Source organism: Charadrius vociferus, unplaced genomic scaffold (assembly GCF_000708025.1).
Source record: "Charadrius vociferus isolate BGI_N301 unplaced genomic scaffold, ASM70802v2 scaffold325, whole genome shotgun sequence".
NCBI lineage: Eukaryota > Metazoa > Chordata > Aves > Charadriiformes > Charadriidae > Charadrius > Charadrius vociferus.
The window spans coordinates 1820300-1838976 of record NW_009648526.1 but is presented as its reverse complement, the minus strand read 5'-3'; the positions used below and the strand labels follow the sequence as shown (position 1 = coordinate 1838976).

Below are 18677 nucleotides of genomic sequence, written 5' to 3'. Positions count from 1 at the left end.
TTAGGCACTTATGAACATGGGAATTTTAACAGCAAACAATGTGATAGAAGACTTCTGACGCAACTGAGAAAGCAGTTTTCTGAAAGGTTTTGTTTGAAGTAAAACAAATGCAGAATTCAGCTATCAAGCAGAAGTGGTTTTAAAAGGAACAGGTCTCATTTAAAAACAAGTAAAGTAGAACTTTTTTAATAAGGAGGATTTTAGGATGTTTTGTAAGTACGTGTGTTTCAACAGACATTGAAATATTTTTCTGCAAGTGCATTTTATAGGAATCGCTATTGAATTAACTTATGACCAGTAGTCATTTTGGATAATTCTGTTTAATCAATTTTTTCACAGTAGTGACTAAAATCTATTATATGATAATTTTTTTTGGAAAAGGGACTCATGAGTTGAGCAGCAGAAAGAGCATGTTTGTTTTCTGTTTCCCAGCTTGCAACTCTGCCTCCACCTTTCTTTTGGGTCTTATCTCTAGGAGATCCCACTGAATGTTCGAGGGTATAGTGCTTTGCTGTCCTGAGCCTTGGTTTTCTTTTCATGCCTGACCCACTACCCTTCCAGCCCTATTACCTTTTTCTCTTGCCTTAGTCTCCTAGGAACCACAGACTCTTTATTGACATCCCACTCCTGTACAGTCTCCATGCTCCAGCGGTTTGCTGCTGAGAATGAGCAGCACTGCTGGATGGAGGGAACATGGGAGGCATGGTATACTCTACCAAAGAAAATTAGGAAAAAGACGGTGTGCCATGGGCCCATCAGAGCTAAGACAGGTTGTGTGGGGCAGCGTGTGACTCCCGTTGCTGTTCAGTATTGTGATAGTACTGGTCCTTGGTAACTCTGGTCCTGTTTGATATTGCCTAGATTTGAAATAGTGACACATCATTGTATATTTAAGCTATTAGTGGATAGCTATCTTAATGAAAGCGTTGGTGTGATGCTGGCAACAGCTAGAAAATGCTTCAATGCCTCATCAGCTTTTTTGCAGCAGTATTTTGTAGCTTCCCTTTTCAGATGTTGATTAAATTGCCTTTAAGGTTTTTTGTTTGATTGTTTTTTTTATATTTCATGTTACTTAGAATCATCATTACTTGTTTCTTTTTCCAGCTGCTGACTATGAAGGCATCAGTACAGGCTGTGGCGGTGTGGGGGAAAATAGCTCCATCTCACAGCATCACTGCTATTATGATTACAGATGACCAGCAGACTATAGTTACGGGAAGTCAAGAAGGACAAATATGTCTCTGGGATCTTTCATCAGAATTAAAGGTTTGCGTCCACTGTGCTACAGTCTGTCACATAAACAGATTGGGGTTTTATCTTTTATTATTAACAATGGGATTATCCAGACTTGCACTTGCTTAAATTAAGTTTTAAAAATAGCATGATACTTTTTATAGGATACTCATCAAGAGAAAGTGTTGAAATGCCTGTATGAGCAACCAGTTGTTCAGAAGCTTTGAAATATTATTTTCTTTTCATAGATTATGACCTGTGGATTATAATTTGAGATTGTGTGCTGTGAGTAATGACAGCAAATAAACATGCACAATTGTCATGATTCCTATCTTGTAAAGTCTTTTTTCTTTTTTCTTTTTTTTTTTTTAAATCAATTGCTGAGCATGGCCTGTAATTTAAGGAAAAAATCTATTTATCAACCCAGAGCTCTCTACCAAGTTAACAATGGAAACATTTGTAGAAAGGTGGAAGAAGTAAGATGAAATAGATTTTATTTTTTTTATATAGTTAAGATGCAAACCTCCTGGCATATAGTTGCTATTACTTTGACTATTTCATGTCTATTTTCGTGATAATGGAACAGAGTTAAAGCAGTTCCAATTTTTTATTCTGTGTTCCTAGAACGATGGTTCTGTTCTTTTTTTGGATTTGACTGCCTCATTTGTGCTCAAACATAGCTTGAAACTTTAGTTTGCACCTTTATGGGGCAGCCTTTTTCCATTAAGTTTTTTGCATGCAGTGAAGCTAATCAAAGGGATTACTTAAACACATTGTATGAAACACATGCGTAAAAGCTTTGCTGTATTAAATCCCTATTTCACTCTGCCACTTTTGCTGCATGCTGTAAGGTGAAGGCCAGAGATACTCTGCACACTGCCTGTTTTATAACACTTGGCATGCCATAAATTCTTCAGAAGGTGCCACTTTTAGACTACAGTGAATACAAAGACTGTACTTTAGGCAAACTGCATAATCCATCCACATCTTTGTACATTCCAGAAATGATGGAAGAACAAAAGAATATTAAGTGGATTAACAATTACTCATTAATAATAACATCTACAAGTAGTATGTTCTAGCTTTTAGATTTCCTTCGTTTATACTGAAAATATTATATTTAAGTTAAACCATTGTATTATTCTCCTAGATTTCATCTAAAGAAATTCTCTTCGGCCATACTGCTTCTGTAACTTGTTTGGCAAAAGCAAGAGAGTTTGAGAAACAGCCATATGTAGTAAGTGCTACTGAAAATGGGTAGGTAACTGAATATTAAATTATTCATTTCTTAAATCATGAAATGTGTGGCAGGTGTAGGTCAGATTCTGTGTTTGGCAGAAGGTTTTAAATCCAACTCTATGATATGAAAAGGACAGCAGCTACTCAAGATAATGACCGTATATCTTATATACAATAGTCTAAGAGCTCATCTCTTGGACAACAGAAGGGTTTGGCAGATTCAGATAGCCAGTTGGTAGTCAGGAGAATGAATTGTTCAGAGGGTCAGCTAGGCCCCACTCAAAGGGAGACTAATGGGCTATTGGAGGGAATCAGCAGGTTTAGAAGCACTTTGATATCATGGTGCTGTTTTCTGTTCCTTCCTGAGCTCAGTCTTGCATTGAATCGGTACAAGAGGCTAATGTACTCTGATCCAGGTTATGCTTGCTCAGTGAGTAGGTAGGGAAGCATAAAAAGACTGCCCTTGAATAAAAGGCTTAGGTTCCTTGTCTTTGTTTAAATCTGACTTGCTATTTCGGAGTACATCCTTTTAGAGGCTCCTGATCTTGCAGCTTTTCTCCTCTGTGTTTGTTGTGACTTGGCCCATCACTTGAGTCAAACTAATTTCAGCAGTTCTGCTAGGTTAGCATTCAAGAATTTTTTTTCAATTTGATAATCTTTTCAGCTGGGGTCTGAAGCCCATCTGTTCAGGATTTCAGCTGCTGAAAGTAGTTAGGACTAGCTTCTTACTTCCTTAAGGGCTTTCCTTAAACAATTTTGTCTTGCTGCTTAGTGATATGCTCCTCTCACTTTGGGTTCATCTTTTCCCAGTAACAGAACAGCTCTGTTAAAACCTCTTACCATGAAGACTTCCTGTCAATTGCCCTTCTTCATGCTATACCTTCCAGCACCTTAAGGCTACTAGTTCTCACGGAGGAGCTTGTTTATCCTTTTGAGCTGCTAGGATCTCTGTCTGATTCTGTCAATCATGAGTATACAAGAAAGGGATAACTTGAACAAGCTGGTTCAGGCTTCTTAGTTTTCTAAGGTTAGACTGCCCTGCTGGACAGATAGTGGTAAAAAGTTCTGGTTATGCGCAGGAAGGAGAGTGAGAAGTCTGCAGAACTAGTTTTGTATTGGACTACTACAATTCTACCCAAGGGTAGATCATTCAGAGGGGAAATTCCCCATCAGAGGGGAAATCATTTTTCATCTTCATTCTGAAGGTCTGTTAGTGCAGTACTGTTTCCAGATCATATAGGGAGGGAAGATAACTGTGTTTCCAAAAAGCTGGCGTAAAAAGCATCAAGAAACAAATGAGGTTTTTTGCTATAGATATACCATACAGAGAGATGTTCACATCCTGAAAGTTCTGCCTTTAAAGGGATTATTGGACTGGCTTGGAATGTGTATAGGTAGGACTGAACAGTCTTCTGGCCCCTTTAAATGTTCACTTTTACCAAATTACTGCTGACTTCTCATCTGTATTACATAAGGGCAAAGCATCCATCACTGATCCCTGGAAGGCTGCAACATGAAGTTGAGATAATTACAAATAGGAAGCCTCATCTTCAGGAGATGCAGGGTTTGTCGAACTGCATTTTCTGCCTTGTGAATCATTCACTTCTGCCTCTTTCAAGCTTCCATCCCCTTGTATTGAGGGTGGAGGAAATTGTATGGAAGATGATATTCTCCCCCTATGCCACTTCAGAATCTCTTAAGTGTTTGTATAACTGACTTATTTCAGATGGATAAGTATTGAACAGTATTTTCTTCTTTTTATATAGAAATCTATAAATTAATCCATAATGATTCAGAAGTTCTCACTGATGTCCTGTGCATGTATATAGCATATACTGTAGAACAGGTTTATCAACATGTGGTATCGCTCACTCCTTGTTAGTACAGACAGTAAATCAAGTGCAACATGCAGAAGATGAAGTTATATTCTGCTCTCATTTGTGCATGTTTTTATGTATGCATCAACTTTACTGCTTTAGCTACACTGCTGTAATAATCATTCTGATATAAACAAGGAGAAACTTACTGCCTCAACATTTAACAAACAGCATAAGTATTCAGTTTAAGTTAGGACTCTTGGGCTACCAACTCTGATGCTACACTATAGATGTATGGATTTCAGTGCTCTTGCTCAGCTGAAAATATAAAATAATAATTAGTATTTCTAGATTATCATAAAATGCAAAAGTGTGTAGACTAACATGTAAATCACTAAGTAGTATTTGTGATATAATAAAATATTTCTGTTGTACTCTAGTCCCATAGCATGTTGAATAATGTCTAGACGAGGAAGACTGGCTAACACATCTTTCTAAAACATTGATTTTAATTGTGTGTAAGTTTAGCTAGAATGTTGCATAGACATTCAAGAGGCGAGTGCTGTTTCAATAACAGATTTCAGGAATAGCCTCATGGTGGCACTGTTTCTTCTTAACAGAAGTTACGGTTCCTTTCAAGAACTGAAGTCTGATGCGGCAGAAGACTCATTGTGTTTTTCAGAACGTGTGGTTTAAGTTCAGTGAAATGAATCATTTTCAGGAAGATGTAGTTCCAACGACAGATAGTTACAGTGATGCGTTGACGAACAGTATACCTACAATTTGTTGTAGACCAGAGTTGGCCTTAAAGTCAGGTTTGCTGCAAGGCAGCAGGGTGTAATTACCAAAACAAAAAGAAACAGATCCTGTATGTCATCCCCTGCTAATGACCACAACATTTTCTTACTCAGTAATCTGTAACAAAAAGCCACATAAACGACCAGGCAGCACTTAAGTACAGCACTAAAGGAAAAACTTGGTGGCACAAAATTATTCCAGCCAATTGAGTGGAAATGACAGAGAATAATATGAAGTTATCTTTGGCAGGGAGATGTGTGTTTGGAATGTCACTAGCGGACAGTGCATTGAGAACGCAAAGCTTCCTTATAGGCATACAGCAATCTATGTAAGTATAGCAACTTTTCATGGAATATCCCTGTTCATTACAAGAGGAGTTTTGGTTTATTAACATGATATTTTTCAGAAGCATACAATTTTAAATATATAGCTCATAACATCTTGAGGAAAAAAAAACCCTGTTGCGATATAAGTAGCTTTATATCTGTTATTTTTCCTTTTTTGACTTCCTCCTAAGAGAAGAACTAAGACTTCAATGTTCCTCTGAACTCCTTAATCAAATCAAACTGATTCTTTTTAAACTGCAGATGTCTGGAATGCAGTATCAATTAACTTATTCTGAAGTTTGGGGAATGGGTAGCAAAGTGAAACTGTCTTAATCTTTATTCTTGTCCTCTGTTAAAACTGCATGGAAACTTCCAGTTTAATGTTGGCTTTTTGATGACGTATTTTAGAAGTACAAGCAATCTAGACAAACGTTGTGAGACAGTTTGAAGATCTTAGTTTTAAATGTTTGAAATGTTTTGATGCCAAACTGCTGACCTCCAAAAGACTGGTCTACCCCACTTCCAAAAATACAGTTTTGTTCATTGCAGAACTCAGGATAGATCGTTTCTTGTCAGAGACCGAATTGCTTTAAATATTACTTCAGATAATTTCAAGTGTCTGCTTTGAACTTTATCCAGCTACACTAAGTATCTAAATGTTGGAGTGTGAGGGTCTGTTTGAAATACATGTATGCATATGATTGAGGAACCCAGCATGTATGGATTTGATTGAGAGATGGCTTATTTCTGAATATATTAGTAGAAGAGCTGAGGGCTCCTAAGTTAATTAAAATGCTGTTTTCCTTCAGTGAGGAAGTCTAGGGTGGAACTAAGGCCCAAATGATGTGAGTCTGAGACCTCATGTTACTCAAACAATGGCCAAATTCAGAATCCAAATGTTGTAAAGCTTCCAGAAGAAACACTGTTTTTCATGACACTGTTAAGGTTAAAATGTTGAATTCCCACACAGTTGTTAATGGTAAAGGGAAGAGAAAAAGCTTGGGTAAATGACCGAATAAAAATTATAGAATAGTAACTTGTTAACAATATATGCTTTTTCATGTATATGTGTGTGTATATATGAAAGCATAGTGTTGTTGTTTTCTAATTTTTATTTGTGTATATGCTTAAAATATATACACATATTGTGTTTACGTTTGTGCATATATACACACAATACAATGCCTCAATTACAATATAATAGAGGTGTGGTATGATCTGCTTTGTGATATTGCTTAATTAGATTTTTAATAGTCAAAGTTAGGGAGAAGTTCTGCAGAGAAGTGGACAGATCTGCATTGTGGAGATTTTCATGGAGATCAGAGGCAGAATCTTTATTCTTATCCTTCAAGTAGGAGAGGCAAATACTTTTAGAAAATAATTTCTCCTCTATTAGGAGGGGTGAGCTAAGTCTAATTTTGGCTTGCTAATGATTTTTGTTCTATAACTTGGGCAAGATGGCTAAAGGAAAATAGGAACATCTAACAGGAAAACTTACTTAGAAAAAAGAATAGATGTCACTATGAGGGGAAACTATTCTTAAAATGCAACCTTCAGATATTTATAATAAATTGATTTTTTTTGTGTGTGTGAGGGTTTTTTGGGGTTGGGTTTTTTGTCGTGGGTTTTGTTGTTTCATGGGTAATGATTGCTTGTGGCGTAACAGGACCTGAGATAGTATAATTTCCTGTGGAATGTTATTGTCTGGGAGGTTTAGTGTACACTGATTTTGACAGCATCCCCATTTAAAATTGTTGCTTTATTTTTAGTTAATGTTTTAGTAGGTTTTAATTAAACTACTCCCTTATCTAGTCTAGCAGGTTCTTTTTGTTCAGTGTAGATGATTCAGCTATAAATGGCAGACGTCAAGTAGTGCAAACTGATTATTTGCCATTTGAAATGAAGTTTAACACGAGGGTCAACTCTTAACAATTTGTGGATCTTAACCAGTGTGGGATTTTCTCAGAGGACTGACGGGCTATACAAATCTTCCAGTTCAAGTCTAATTTAAGAGTGATGGTAATTACAAATAGTTCCTACTGCTAAGCATTTCTGCCTCTGATTGTTCATAACATCTGTGGTAATACTTATCCTATTCCCAGTTATTGATGCTTCTTTTGTTTTCAGAATTCAATTAGTTAACTCATTGACCAACAATTATCATCTAAGCAAAACTGAACGTACAGAGGACTTGTAGTAAATGAGGCACTATTTTGTGGAGCTGTCTGATATTTTCCTCTCACTACGTGATTGTTCCCTTTACTTTAAGGCTACTATTTACTTGTAGATTCCATCTGAAGTGGCTGTTTATACATTTATGGCAATAATGTGTGCAATTATTCGTAGATATTACACAAAATGCAAATATCATTGCACTTACAAAACACCTAGCAAAAAAAAAAATCTTCATAGTCACTCTGCACCTCTTACCTCTGTTCCTTAGGACTTTGCTACCTGTCTGGTTTTTTTTTTTCTTTACATGATTGTTGAGAAAGAATGACTCTTCTGAACACTAGGGCATTTAGTGTCATAATGAAGAATATCTTATGGAGTAGAAATTCTTCCTCTAAAATAATGGAAAATTCATCACGAATCTTCTGCGTTTTCATGAGCTTTCGAGGCCTCTCAGAGAAACAAGTCCCAAACTGTTTAGCAATTTATAATGAAAATTACCACCTTGATTGCTTCCAGAAATCCTAATATTTAGGCGGGGCACATACTGCTTGAAATATGAAGCACCTCTTACGAAGCTGTATGCCTATATTAAGTTGTTATAAATGTATGTGAAATGCTTGTGTCACTAGCAAAATTGTGTATGGTCTCACAAATGCAGTAGATTTTTGGTAATGCTACAAGTGTTGATTACAATTCCAAGTGTGACATGCTTAATGTGAAAAATATGCATGCATGTTTGTGTAGCTCTGTATGCTGACTCTCTTCTTTCCACTTGTACAGTATTACCATTGCTCGTTCCGAATGACAGGTGAAGGCTGGCTTCTTTGTTGTGGAGAATATCAAGACGTTCTTATTATTGATGCTAAGACGTTGGGTGTTCTTCACACTTTATCATCAACTCAGTCATCTGATTGGATAAATTGTATGTGTATTGTGCACTCTGCAAGAATTCAAGGTATACGTTGCAGTTGTATTTATATAGGCCAATTAAATCATGGTGAAATATTTCTGTATAGATAGTGCAATCCTACTAGATTTAATAATCTATTTTACAGAGTTGTTACGTACAAGATATCAACATTTCATTCACAGCACATAAGAAGGTGTTTTTAATACTCCTAATGTTGGTCATGTTTCATTTAATGTTTCTTAAAGAGAAAAATAACCAGCCTCTACACTAGTTGAAAGCAGCTCGTTTCGTCGATTAAGTACAAATTTTGTAATTATTGTAAGGGAAATTAAGGGCACAAACCCACTATTCTATGCCTTCTATTGAAATACATCTGATTAGACAAAATAATTATTCACTATTTGCTTGCATGTTTGGTATTTCTGTATGCCAGTCAGTTACTTTTGTGTAAAATTAATATTTCATCTAAACAGTGTCGTGCAGAATCCTTGTTTTAGTGCTGTATAAAACACCAGTGCCTATGTCAAGGTTCTCTTTTGGTGTTAGGCACTGTTTGAACTTGGTTTCAAGTTGACTATCTCATTGTTAACTTTTTATAGAAGACTCATTGATCGCAGTGTCTGTAACTGGAGTTCTTAAAGTGTGGGACCTATCTTCATCTTTGAATAGCATACAGGTCAGTTTCAGGTGTGAAACAGCAATTTAAATGATAACATGAATGTAGTAATATTCTCAAGTAAAGGATACATCGACGCAGAATATGAATAAATTAAAATCTTCTGGTTATGTATTTAACAGAACTGATTAATTTTGTCACAAAATTCTGAAAACACACCCTCATATTGCTATTTAAAATTAGTTGGGTCACTGGACAGCTCTTGCCTTTACAACTGTCATGTCTTTTGCCCAGGCTTCGTGTCTTTCCATATTCCATGATGCTGAAGTTGTAACGCTTTCGTTCTGTCCTGATAATGTCACTCTGTTTCTTTGAACCCCTTCACTCCTTCCTTTAATCTCTAAGCTCTTCAAAACTGGCCTTTGTACTTCCTCTTCACCCTTGTTAGTTTCTTCAGAAATGGTCCTTTAGACTTTGTTTTGCTGTCTGCCTCCCACAATGCTGTCTTTGCTTGGAAAAGACTCTTGTGTCAAGTGCTCTATTTCTCCATCTTTAAACTTGCTTATTTTGTGCAGCTTTTCTGTGTTAATATTCTCAGCAGCTGTCACTTGACATGCACAAGTGTTAGAATTGGAATACAATGTTTGGTGTTTGAATTAAAATCTGAGAGCTAGATTCACAAAGGGACTTCAGTATTACAGCTAAGTACTATGAATCATCAACAGAAATGGCAAAATGTCAACAGTCTTCTCTGAACATCCGTAATACATTACTGCCTTACTCAACAAACTGCAGAGCATGCTGCAGCACTGCTTGTTAATGGGGTAGAATCAGGCCTCTCAGGAAAGTCTGTCAAGTTTGATACCATACTGGTGTTTTTGTGATGTGTTTTCAGTTTATCTGCAGTGTTTGGGGGGGTGTGGGGGGGGTGGACACACAGGGACTGTGTGTTTTCAACATTCCTAGTACAAAAAAAATACTGTCACGCTGTAAAAGTTCTGGGGACTGTAACAACTGATTACAGACATCAGAGAAGCATATATGGTGTGCCAACCTCTCACTGCCTGGGGCCTGCTTTTGTGAAGGTAGGAGTGCAGAGTTAGTAACAATCCAGCTACTTCATATGTTAAAGAGCATTATTTTAATAAATATTGTTGGATTTAATTGGAAATAATTGGAGCTGCAATGTGTAGTGAGAGAATGGTTTGCATTTGATAGCCATGGTTCCATGCCCAGCATACCCCTCCTTTGAGAGGTTTTGACACTGCTGGGTATCTTTCAAGACAGAAAGCATCAGTTTTCAATGATTTAAACAATTATTATATTGGAATTATTTCTGTTAATTATTTTGAGCATGATGGCCTTTAAGTCCGATATTCACGTGAAAAGGGTGAAAATACAGATATTTTTTTTTTTAAGCCTTCCATACATTCAGCAGTGCAAAGCTAAGAAAATGAATACTTTTCTACTAATTTTTGGAGGTGTTAAGATCAAGCTATACATATGACAACACCATAGGTCTCAGACTGTCCCGGTTGCAACAAGGATGAGTGGGAAAGCGGAATATCCATCATCCATTCTGAATCTGACACTGTCAGTTTATAGGTTGTTGTAGCTATTTTTTTTGACTGAAGAATACTTAGCAGATATTCATTACAACAGATGCTATCTATGACCTGCCTTTAGTCATTCTCCATATTCATTATCACTTTAAGTGAGATCACGGTCTTAGCCTTGCTGAATGTCTTCTGTTTACATGGTACTAGTGAACCCCGCTGTCTTCCTATCTCACTTTTAATTAAGAAGTATATGTTGCTTTGCATTTTGAAAGCGTATGTTAACAAAACTATTTTCAGTGGTTTGTTTCTATCCTAAAAGTAAAAGCTCAGAATAAATCTTACGGCTTTTTTTCTGTGTGCTGTAAAGGAGAGGCACAGTGTGTGTGAGAAGGAATCAAAATCTCTGGACTATATAAATTGTCAAGCAGTACGGTTTTGTACTTACACGGAAAGGCTCCTTCTAGTTGTGTCCTCCACATGCTGGCAGGTATGTTATTGAGCGTTATACTACCTTTTTAATTTTGTTAATTTTAAAAGCTAATGTGATTTTTTTCATGTAGATTCTTATTTTTCTCCTCAGCTTAAAGAAAAAATGTTCACTAATTGTCAGATATAATAGTGCACTGTATCCCTTCTCTGCTTACCTTAACTGCCTGAGATGAAGTGTTTATTTTTTATTAATGTATTTGTACTTTGAAAATTTAACATGAAATTAGCTGGGTAGAAAGGGGATTACTGTAAGTATTAGTCAGTTTTACAGCACTGGGTGCATTATAGTCCCTTCCACAGTGCATTTCAAAAGGAGACAAAGATGCACAAAAACTGTTTAAGTATGACAGAAGTAATTACAGTTGGCAAGTCCTTGGTAACCAGAGTCCTTTGTTCCGTCAGGGCCAATAGCCTGGGTTCCACTAATAGAAGCTAGCACCACTAAAGACCCCAGACTATATCACTTTTTCTTGTAGCTGTAAGAAAATAAATGCATTGTGTATTTACTGAAACTGTTATTAGTTTATTTTAAATTTTAGTTGAACTGAACTTTATTGAAAAAAGAAAAAAAAAAAAAATCTGTATTTTTCTCTCAGTATTATGACATTCTTCTTAAAATAATCCTGAGCTACTAGTGCAACATGTACCTGATCTAAACACTACTGCAGGAGGAAGGGGGGGGGGGGCAGAAATTTCGCATACACCTGAGTTACCCTACGGCTGTGTTACTCAGTTACCCTTGAGGTTTCTCTTGGGCTATTTCAAAAAGTCTGTAAAAAAGCATTTATAAAGAAATTCCATGTATATAATGCATAGGCTTCTCATGGAAAAAGTCTGTGTAACACACATGGTTTCACCTTATGTTTCAATGAATATACAGCTTTAAAATAAAAGATGATTGTGATAATCTTACTGCTTAATTGTGAAGGTATGTAATAGGGAGCGTAGAATAGATTCATATGTGTGTTTAGAGTGGCTCCTTAACCCACCTCTATAGTAATGAAAATATAAAGCAAATTAGCTGCAAATAATTCATAGAAATTCTCACTCTGAAATGTATTTCCTCATACTGCTGGAATATATTATAAAAATATGGATATGAATATTCTCTCCATTAGGCTACTAGGAATGTGGACAAGCAGACAATATCCTAGGTTCCCCTAGTCACATCCTGTTTTGGCTTAAAATGGGAAGGTCAGAGGAAGCAAACAAGTCATAATTTTTTTTACTAGCTCTAGAAATGGAAGAGTGAAGAATTCTTGCAAGCAAAGTGGGTTATATGTTCTTTGCTTTCAATAATTTGTGAAAAAGAAAAATATCTATTGTTCCCCAAAGAAGAAAAGAAAAAAATCTGCTTTAAGATATGTGCTGTGATGACGCCAGCAGATCATGTTTTAAAAAATACAGACAGAAGCACTTATAGCTTCTATCAAAGTCTCAATGTCATATTTATGTGCTAAATTCATTACCTACCTCTAAGAAATTAATAGTCCAGTAAATATTATGAATGCAAGGCAAACCAAAGTAAATCCTATCCAAAATCCTCTAACATAACAGAGGGCTCTAATGCTGCTTTTTGTTATTGTCAGTTTCTTTCTCTTTGAAATATATGGTTTGATTCTGACTCTGCAGTAGTTTGATAGTATGAAAACTGCTTTGGCTTTAAAAGGAGTCAAGCTAATACTCTACTTATTGATCTATTACTCCAAACGAGCTTGAATCAAAATGAATGTGCCAATACTGTTTGTTTGTATTTTATTGTTTTTCTGAGCGTAGGTCTATGATTATTGCGATTTCTCCTTGCTTTGTACTGAGTTCTGTAAAAGTGGTCAGTGCTTTGCTGGTGGAGAAGTACTAGCAGCTTACAGACTTATCATCTGGACAGAAGATGGCCACAGTTACATCTACCAGCTGCTAAACAGGTGGGCTCAGATGGGAAATTCACACAAAAAGTTCAGGTACAAGATGAACTTTGGGAGGTTTATTATGGAAAATCTCTGCATGTTGCAAATGATCAAAAACCAGAACAAAACCACTTTGGCACTCAAAGGTTTACCCTGAGTTTGACAGCCCTCGGTCTTTGTTTGACACAGCAGGGGACTCAGGAATAAGATTAGCCATGTAGAACTTGGGCAGCTGGTGCTGTGATTTCAAAAAGTCGCTTGTAATTACTTATTCGGTAACTTTTAATTGAACTGGTGAATCTTGGATGTTACTATTCTGCTTTCTAAAAAAAATACGACTTTCAAAAGGTTTTCTTTTTTCTTTTTTCCAAATTATGCAGTGGGCTTTCTAAAAGCATATATCCTGCTGATGGCAAGGTGCTGAAAGAAACTGTTTATCCTCATTTACTCTGCTTTACTGGTGAGAAGGAAAATAAGGTAAATTCGTACAGGATTACGGTGAGCTTCAAAAGTTCATTTGTTATTTGTTTGCAATTACTGGAATGATCCCTAAAAAATTGTTGAATTCATCAACAGATTTAATTGCTCAATGAAAACAATGAGTAAGACTTACTCCTTCATTTTAAAATTTTTACTTACAAACTTGGAGATGCTCATAGCATATTTTTGTCTTAAATTCTGCAATATTTACACTTTTGACAGGGGAAAAAAATTCCTGTGTTTTCAGCTATAGATAGGCTAACTGTTGAAGTGATTTATTTTTTTTTTCGAACTTTGGCACAACAGGGAGAGCTTTTTTAAGTTAAAGTTGGTCTGAAATAGCTTTAGAAGCTTTTAATTTTAAATCTGTAAAAAAAACCAAACCAAAAACAACAAAAAACCCAACCCAGAAGCAAAATGTAAGTGGGTTATTTAGTTCTTGTTTTATTATGAAACATATATATGTTTCAGTGTAACTACATAAACAGGTTGTTTTGCATATGTATCCATCCTAAATTGAAGGGGGGTTGAATCTGTGATACTTTATCCAGAATACTGTTATCTTGAGCCTTCAGAGGCATAATCACATGCTTAACTTGCTTACACTGTGAGCAGACTGACAGTAACCCCCAGCACATAAAGTTAGACACATGTGACTCTCTTCAGAACCATGGTCTCTGCTTGAAGAAGCTTCTGTGTTTAAGAAAAGAGGAAGCTGAAAAAGTATGTGATCTTTATACTTGTGATTGAGAATTCACGTTTAGCAGAGCATGTCACGCCAATTTCAAATTTAAAGTCACTGCTTAGACAAAGTAGCTCAAGCGGAGTCGGCTATGTTTGAAAACCTGCATCTTGACTCACTTTTGAGTAGTGCTTTGTGTGACCTCAAAGAAATAGGTAAGGAAAAACAATTGATTTAAAAAGTAGAAAATTGATTAGAATTAGGAAGTAGGAAAAAAAATCTGTGGCAGGGAGTTCTTATTTGGCAAAAATAGAACCAAAACAAATATAACAGCCTTCTCTGTGTAGCTTTGGTTCTGATTTTGTTACTAGGTCGTCTTGCTAATACTGTTTATGAAACAGCAATTGATGGAAGGTGTGGGTTTAATTCATGCCTGCAGTTGCATTAGTTTTTTTACGTGTATTTGCATGAGAACTCAAGCAGTTTCTGAAGATATGCAAGGGAGACACGTTTGGTTTTTGGTACCTGACTAGAAACACTGTCAAATATATACCTATGTGATGTTTTCTAGTGTTCTTTTTTCTTTCTGTTGACAACTATAGGCTTTTAGAAAGCATTTTTGTTGCACGCTCTTGCGAAGCCTGACAGATTTAACTTTCAGTTGAAGGGCAATAGCACAAGCCATTCAGCTTTTCCCTCAAACACTGTGATCTAAAATCAGATAGGATAACTGCTGAAGGATACCAAAAGGTCAGATATCATGAGGGAAAAGAAATAACCAAAACATATGCCTTAGCAAATAATAGGGTTGCAGTAGTGGTAGGAAGCTCATATATGCTTTTTTAATGTTTTTGGGGTTTTTTTTGAATAATGTCCCCTGCCCTTTTCTAATATTTCTGCTTTACTATTTACCTTACTACCTGAATAATTTTTATAGCTGATTTGTGAGACAACAAAACTGCCTGTGATATGATCCTTTTTGATCTCCGTTCTTAGATTATAAACTGAACCATATTATGGTACAGTTGCTTATTATGGAATTTACTCCCAAACTTCAGTCTTGTAAATAAAATATATCCAACATACGGGGATGTTAACAAAATGTCTTGAAGGAGCAAACAGAGTCAAGCTGTGTCAACACTGTCTAAGTAAAGGTGATGGGTGGAACAAAACAGTTTGTGCTGATGACCTTTCACCCACACTATCTACAGTGCAGGGAGTGCTTTTGGGGTTTTTTTGGTGTGGGTTTCTTTGTGTGCGTGCTCCTGCACGCATCTCCCAGTTTACTTCCATGCAAAAAGAATCCTGATTTGGTGCTCCAAGACAGCTTCACAACACAAATCTAAGCATTCACTTCCAAAGTATGTGCCTGGTGAAAACTCAAACATACTAATGTAGACATACCTGGAGATGCCTAATTTTCTTTACTTTTGTGAGGGTTTCGAGCCACTAGAAGCTTCCCCTTAGATACCTCACCTGTTTTTAATAGTTTGATACTTGAAAAGGAAGCTTAGGTAACAACTAAGCAGGGTGTCCATGGCAAGTCACTGGTAGATTATCACACAGTTTGAGTGTTACTAATGTGGTGATACAGAATCATCTGTGGTGTTACAGTACAGACAAAGAAAGCCTACAGACTTCTAGTCTGCATGGGAGAGTAAGAACATGGTGTTTGTCTGAGATAAATATAATGCAGTAAGTTTTAGCATTGACTAAGTGAAGCTAGGTAGATGTTAGTAAGTCTGTTTACCAATGATATTATATCTCTCTAGAATCTAAATTTTCCAGATGGATGAATGATGGTTTTCTACACTCTTACCTATCTGTGTAAAAGTCTAATTCTTACCTTTCATTATTTGTAGTAATTCAAGCTATCATGATTTAAGCTTTACTAAATTTATTTTGATGAGAAGATTATCAATGCTTCACTGCACTTTTTTCAGTCCAATTTTGGTGCTTATGCTGCCATTTTTTTTATATGTTGGTGATACTGTTAATAGATTCTCCATTTAGAGATAGTAAATCTAGCGAGCCCCCTCCCATTCCACTTTTTCACTTGGGCTTAGCCAAGGATAGTGGCAAAGCAGAGGTGATCTTCAAGGGGCTTGAACCAAGCAGACTAGACCTGGTCTGAGCAGAATGTAGTGACAGGTGGGGATTCAGTCATTTTGTTTTAGATTTCTACAGCTTTTTTTTTTTACATCAAAAAAGCCCCACCAAAACAACCCTTTGAATTTGCAATTAAATATTATATTATTTTATCAGCTTTTTACTATCAGAATACTGATTTACTGTTATTTTTGGCAGAGTTTTCCTATTGTCATGGGCTTCATGAATGAAAGAAAGGAGCCTTTCTATAAGGTTCTCTTTTCTGGTGAAGCTTCGGGAAGGATCACTTTGTGGCATGTTCCTGATGTCCCTGTGTCAACATTTGATGGTTCACCAAAAGGTTTGGCAGTTCTGTGCTCTTGATACTCTCTTTTTAATTATGCCTTTAAGTCTTAATGTCTTTAAACTTAAATTCTCATGAAAATATCTTCGCACTAGAAAGTGATGCTCACTCATTCATTGTGATGATTGTCTGTAATTAGACAGAGCAAGACACGAACAAAGATGAGTGTCTAGAAGTTCTTAGTGGAACTGAACAAATAAATGTGCCTGTTTCCTTACCATCTGCCCATAAGCACTTCTCTACCAAACATCATGAAAATTTACTGAGTTGGTCCTCGTTGGTTCTCGTTGTTCGTAGGGAGGTATAGAAGAAAGGATTTATTGAGATGTGATCTAGTGTTGGAATAGCAACTACTGACTTTCCATTGCTAGGCTGCAGAAAGGATAAGTTAGGGGAAGTGAGGAAGAGATGGAAATGTATATTTTGCTTTATTTGGATTTTTATATTGTTTTGAATTAAAAAAAATAATTAAAAATTCCTGACTCTTTTCCCCCACTCTTTAGAGATCCCAATCGCAGCAACATGGACTCTTCAGGATAATTTTGATAGATACCGTTCCATGTCAGAGGGCATTATTGATCATCTTTGTGCATCTAAAGATGGAATTGAAAGTGCAGTTGTTAGTTCTTCTGTATACATACCGCGTCTTGATAAGCTTGTGTGTGGATGTGAAAATGGGAAAATTTTTGTAACACTAGGTTTAAAAACTGCAAGAGCAAGACTTTTAGAAAATGTATCTTTGCTGAAAGGTAAGTTTGGGGAATTTTGTCTAAATTCATCTCAGTCAAGCACAGATGACTGCATACTTCTGACATCCCCTGCAGAGATCCCTGTAAAAATTCTCTGAGAATTAGGTGTTGGTCAGGGATTGAATGAGGAAAATGGAAGATTATGATCTTTTTTCTCCCTCTTTAGTTAATCAGATCACAGCTTGGTACTACCACAGTGCTTTGCACTGTTTGGAGTCCTGGGATGGCTGTGGGGATGGAGTCACCTGGAAGTGAGATGTGGAATGTCACGATATGGGCAGTAGTCATCTTTGTCATTTTCCCTCTAAAACATCATTCCACTGGAGGAATAAAAAGGGTACATTTCAGTAGATGAATCTCAGAGTGCAGACTTTTGTCCTTCCTTTCAGGAATACGTCCAAAATTCTTTGATACCATGTAAAGGATTGTTGTATTTAGTCTTTTGAATCTTTTGACTCTTGGCAAATGTACTGTAAAATACGGAACCTCTATTCTTAAAAAACAGAAATAATTGGTGTACCATCTTGTTTCAGATAATCTACCTTATAAGGTTCTGAACGGTCATAGTAGCAGAGTCACTTGTTTACTTTATCCCCATGATAAATCAGTAAGGTTTGATCCAAGCTGGCTGCTATCAGGAGGCCAGGATTCTCTTGTGATCTGCTGGGATATATTTACTGGAGGCATCTTACACCATTTTAGTCTACAGTCTGGTCCAGTAACAGAGCTCTTGCGATCTCCAGAAAACTACAAAGTAAGTAAAAAGTATAATAAATGATGTCTTGGAAAAAAAGTATCTCTACATACATGCGTGTGTTTATGAGAGAAAAAACTATCTGGCAATATTTTTATCCTGCAGCACTTTATCCTTAATTTACATTCATTTAATTGTCTTGTTTGGAAGTTGCTTTTAGTTTCAGGGGGTTGGTTTCTTGTTAGTTTGTAATTTCAGTGATTCAGAAAAACGATCCTAAACCAGTGATACATTAAATCCAAGCTCTAAACAGTCTATTCACCATTTTTAATATCATGGCTGTCAGTCTATATGTTAATCTGATTATCTCCTAACTTCTGAAGTTAAAAAGTGTAATTCGTAGGGCTGGGGATTTGAGCACAGTAAGAAAAGATCTGGACTAATAGTATTTTAATTTAAATGCGTATGCTTGACTTTTGGTTTCTGACACATCCTTGTCATCTTTTGCCTGTATGCTTTTGTGTTTTATGAGATTTAGAATCACTTTGTCCATT

General features: G+C 36.3%; 1 protein-coding gene across 1 annotated transcript in view; it reads left to right on the top strand.

The window, feature by feature from the left end:
- The first annotated feature begins 1113 nt into the window (after window positions 1-1113).
- WDR72 (WD repeat domain 72) overlaps window positions 1114-18677 on the top strand; it is a 114870-nt gene continuing 97306 nt past the window's right edge. Inside the window, exons 1-11 of the mRNA XM_009885723.1 lie at window positions 1114-1266; window positions 2384-2490; window positions 5337-5415; window positions 8369-8543; window positions 9098-9174; window positions 11041-11160; window positions 12939-13084; window positions 13447-13543; window positions 16536-16677; window positions 17184-17429; window positions 17963-18183. Of these exons, the coding sequence (XP_009884025.1) occupies window positions 1114-1266; window positions 2384-2490; window positions 5337-5415; window positions 8369-8543; window positions 9098-9174; window positions 11041-11160; window positions 12939-13084; window positions 13447-13543; window positions 16536-16677; window positions 17184-17429; window positions 17963-18183 (1563 nt within the window). The remainder of the gene's footprint in view (window positions 1267-2383; window positions 2491-5336; window positions 5416-8368; window positions 8544-9097; window positions 9175-11040; window positions 11161-12938; window positions 13085-13446; window positions 13544-16535; window positions 16678-17183; window positions 17430-17962; window positions 18184-18677) is intronic.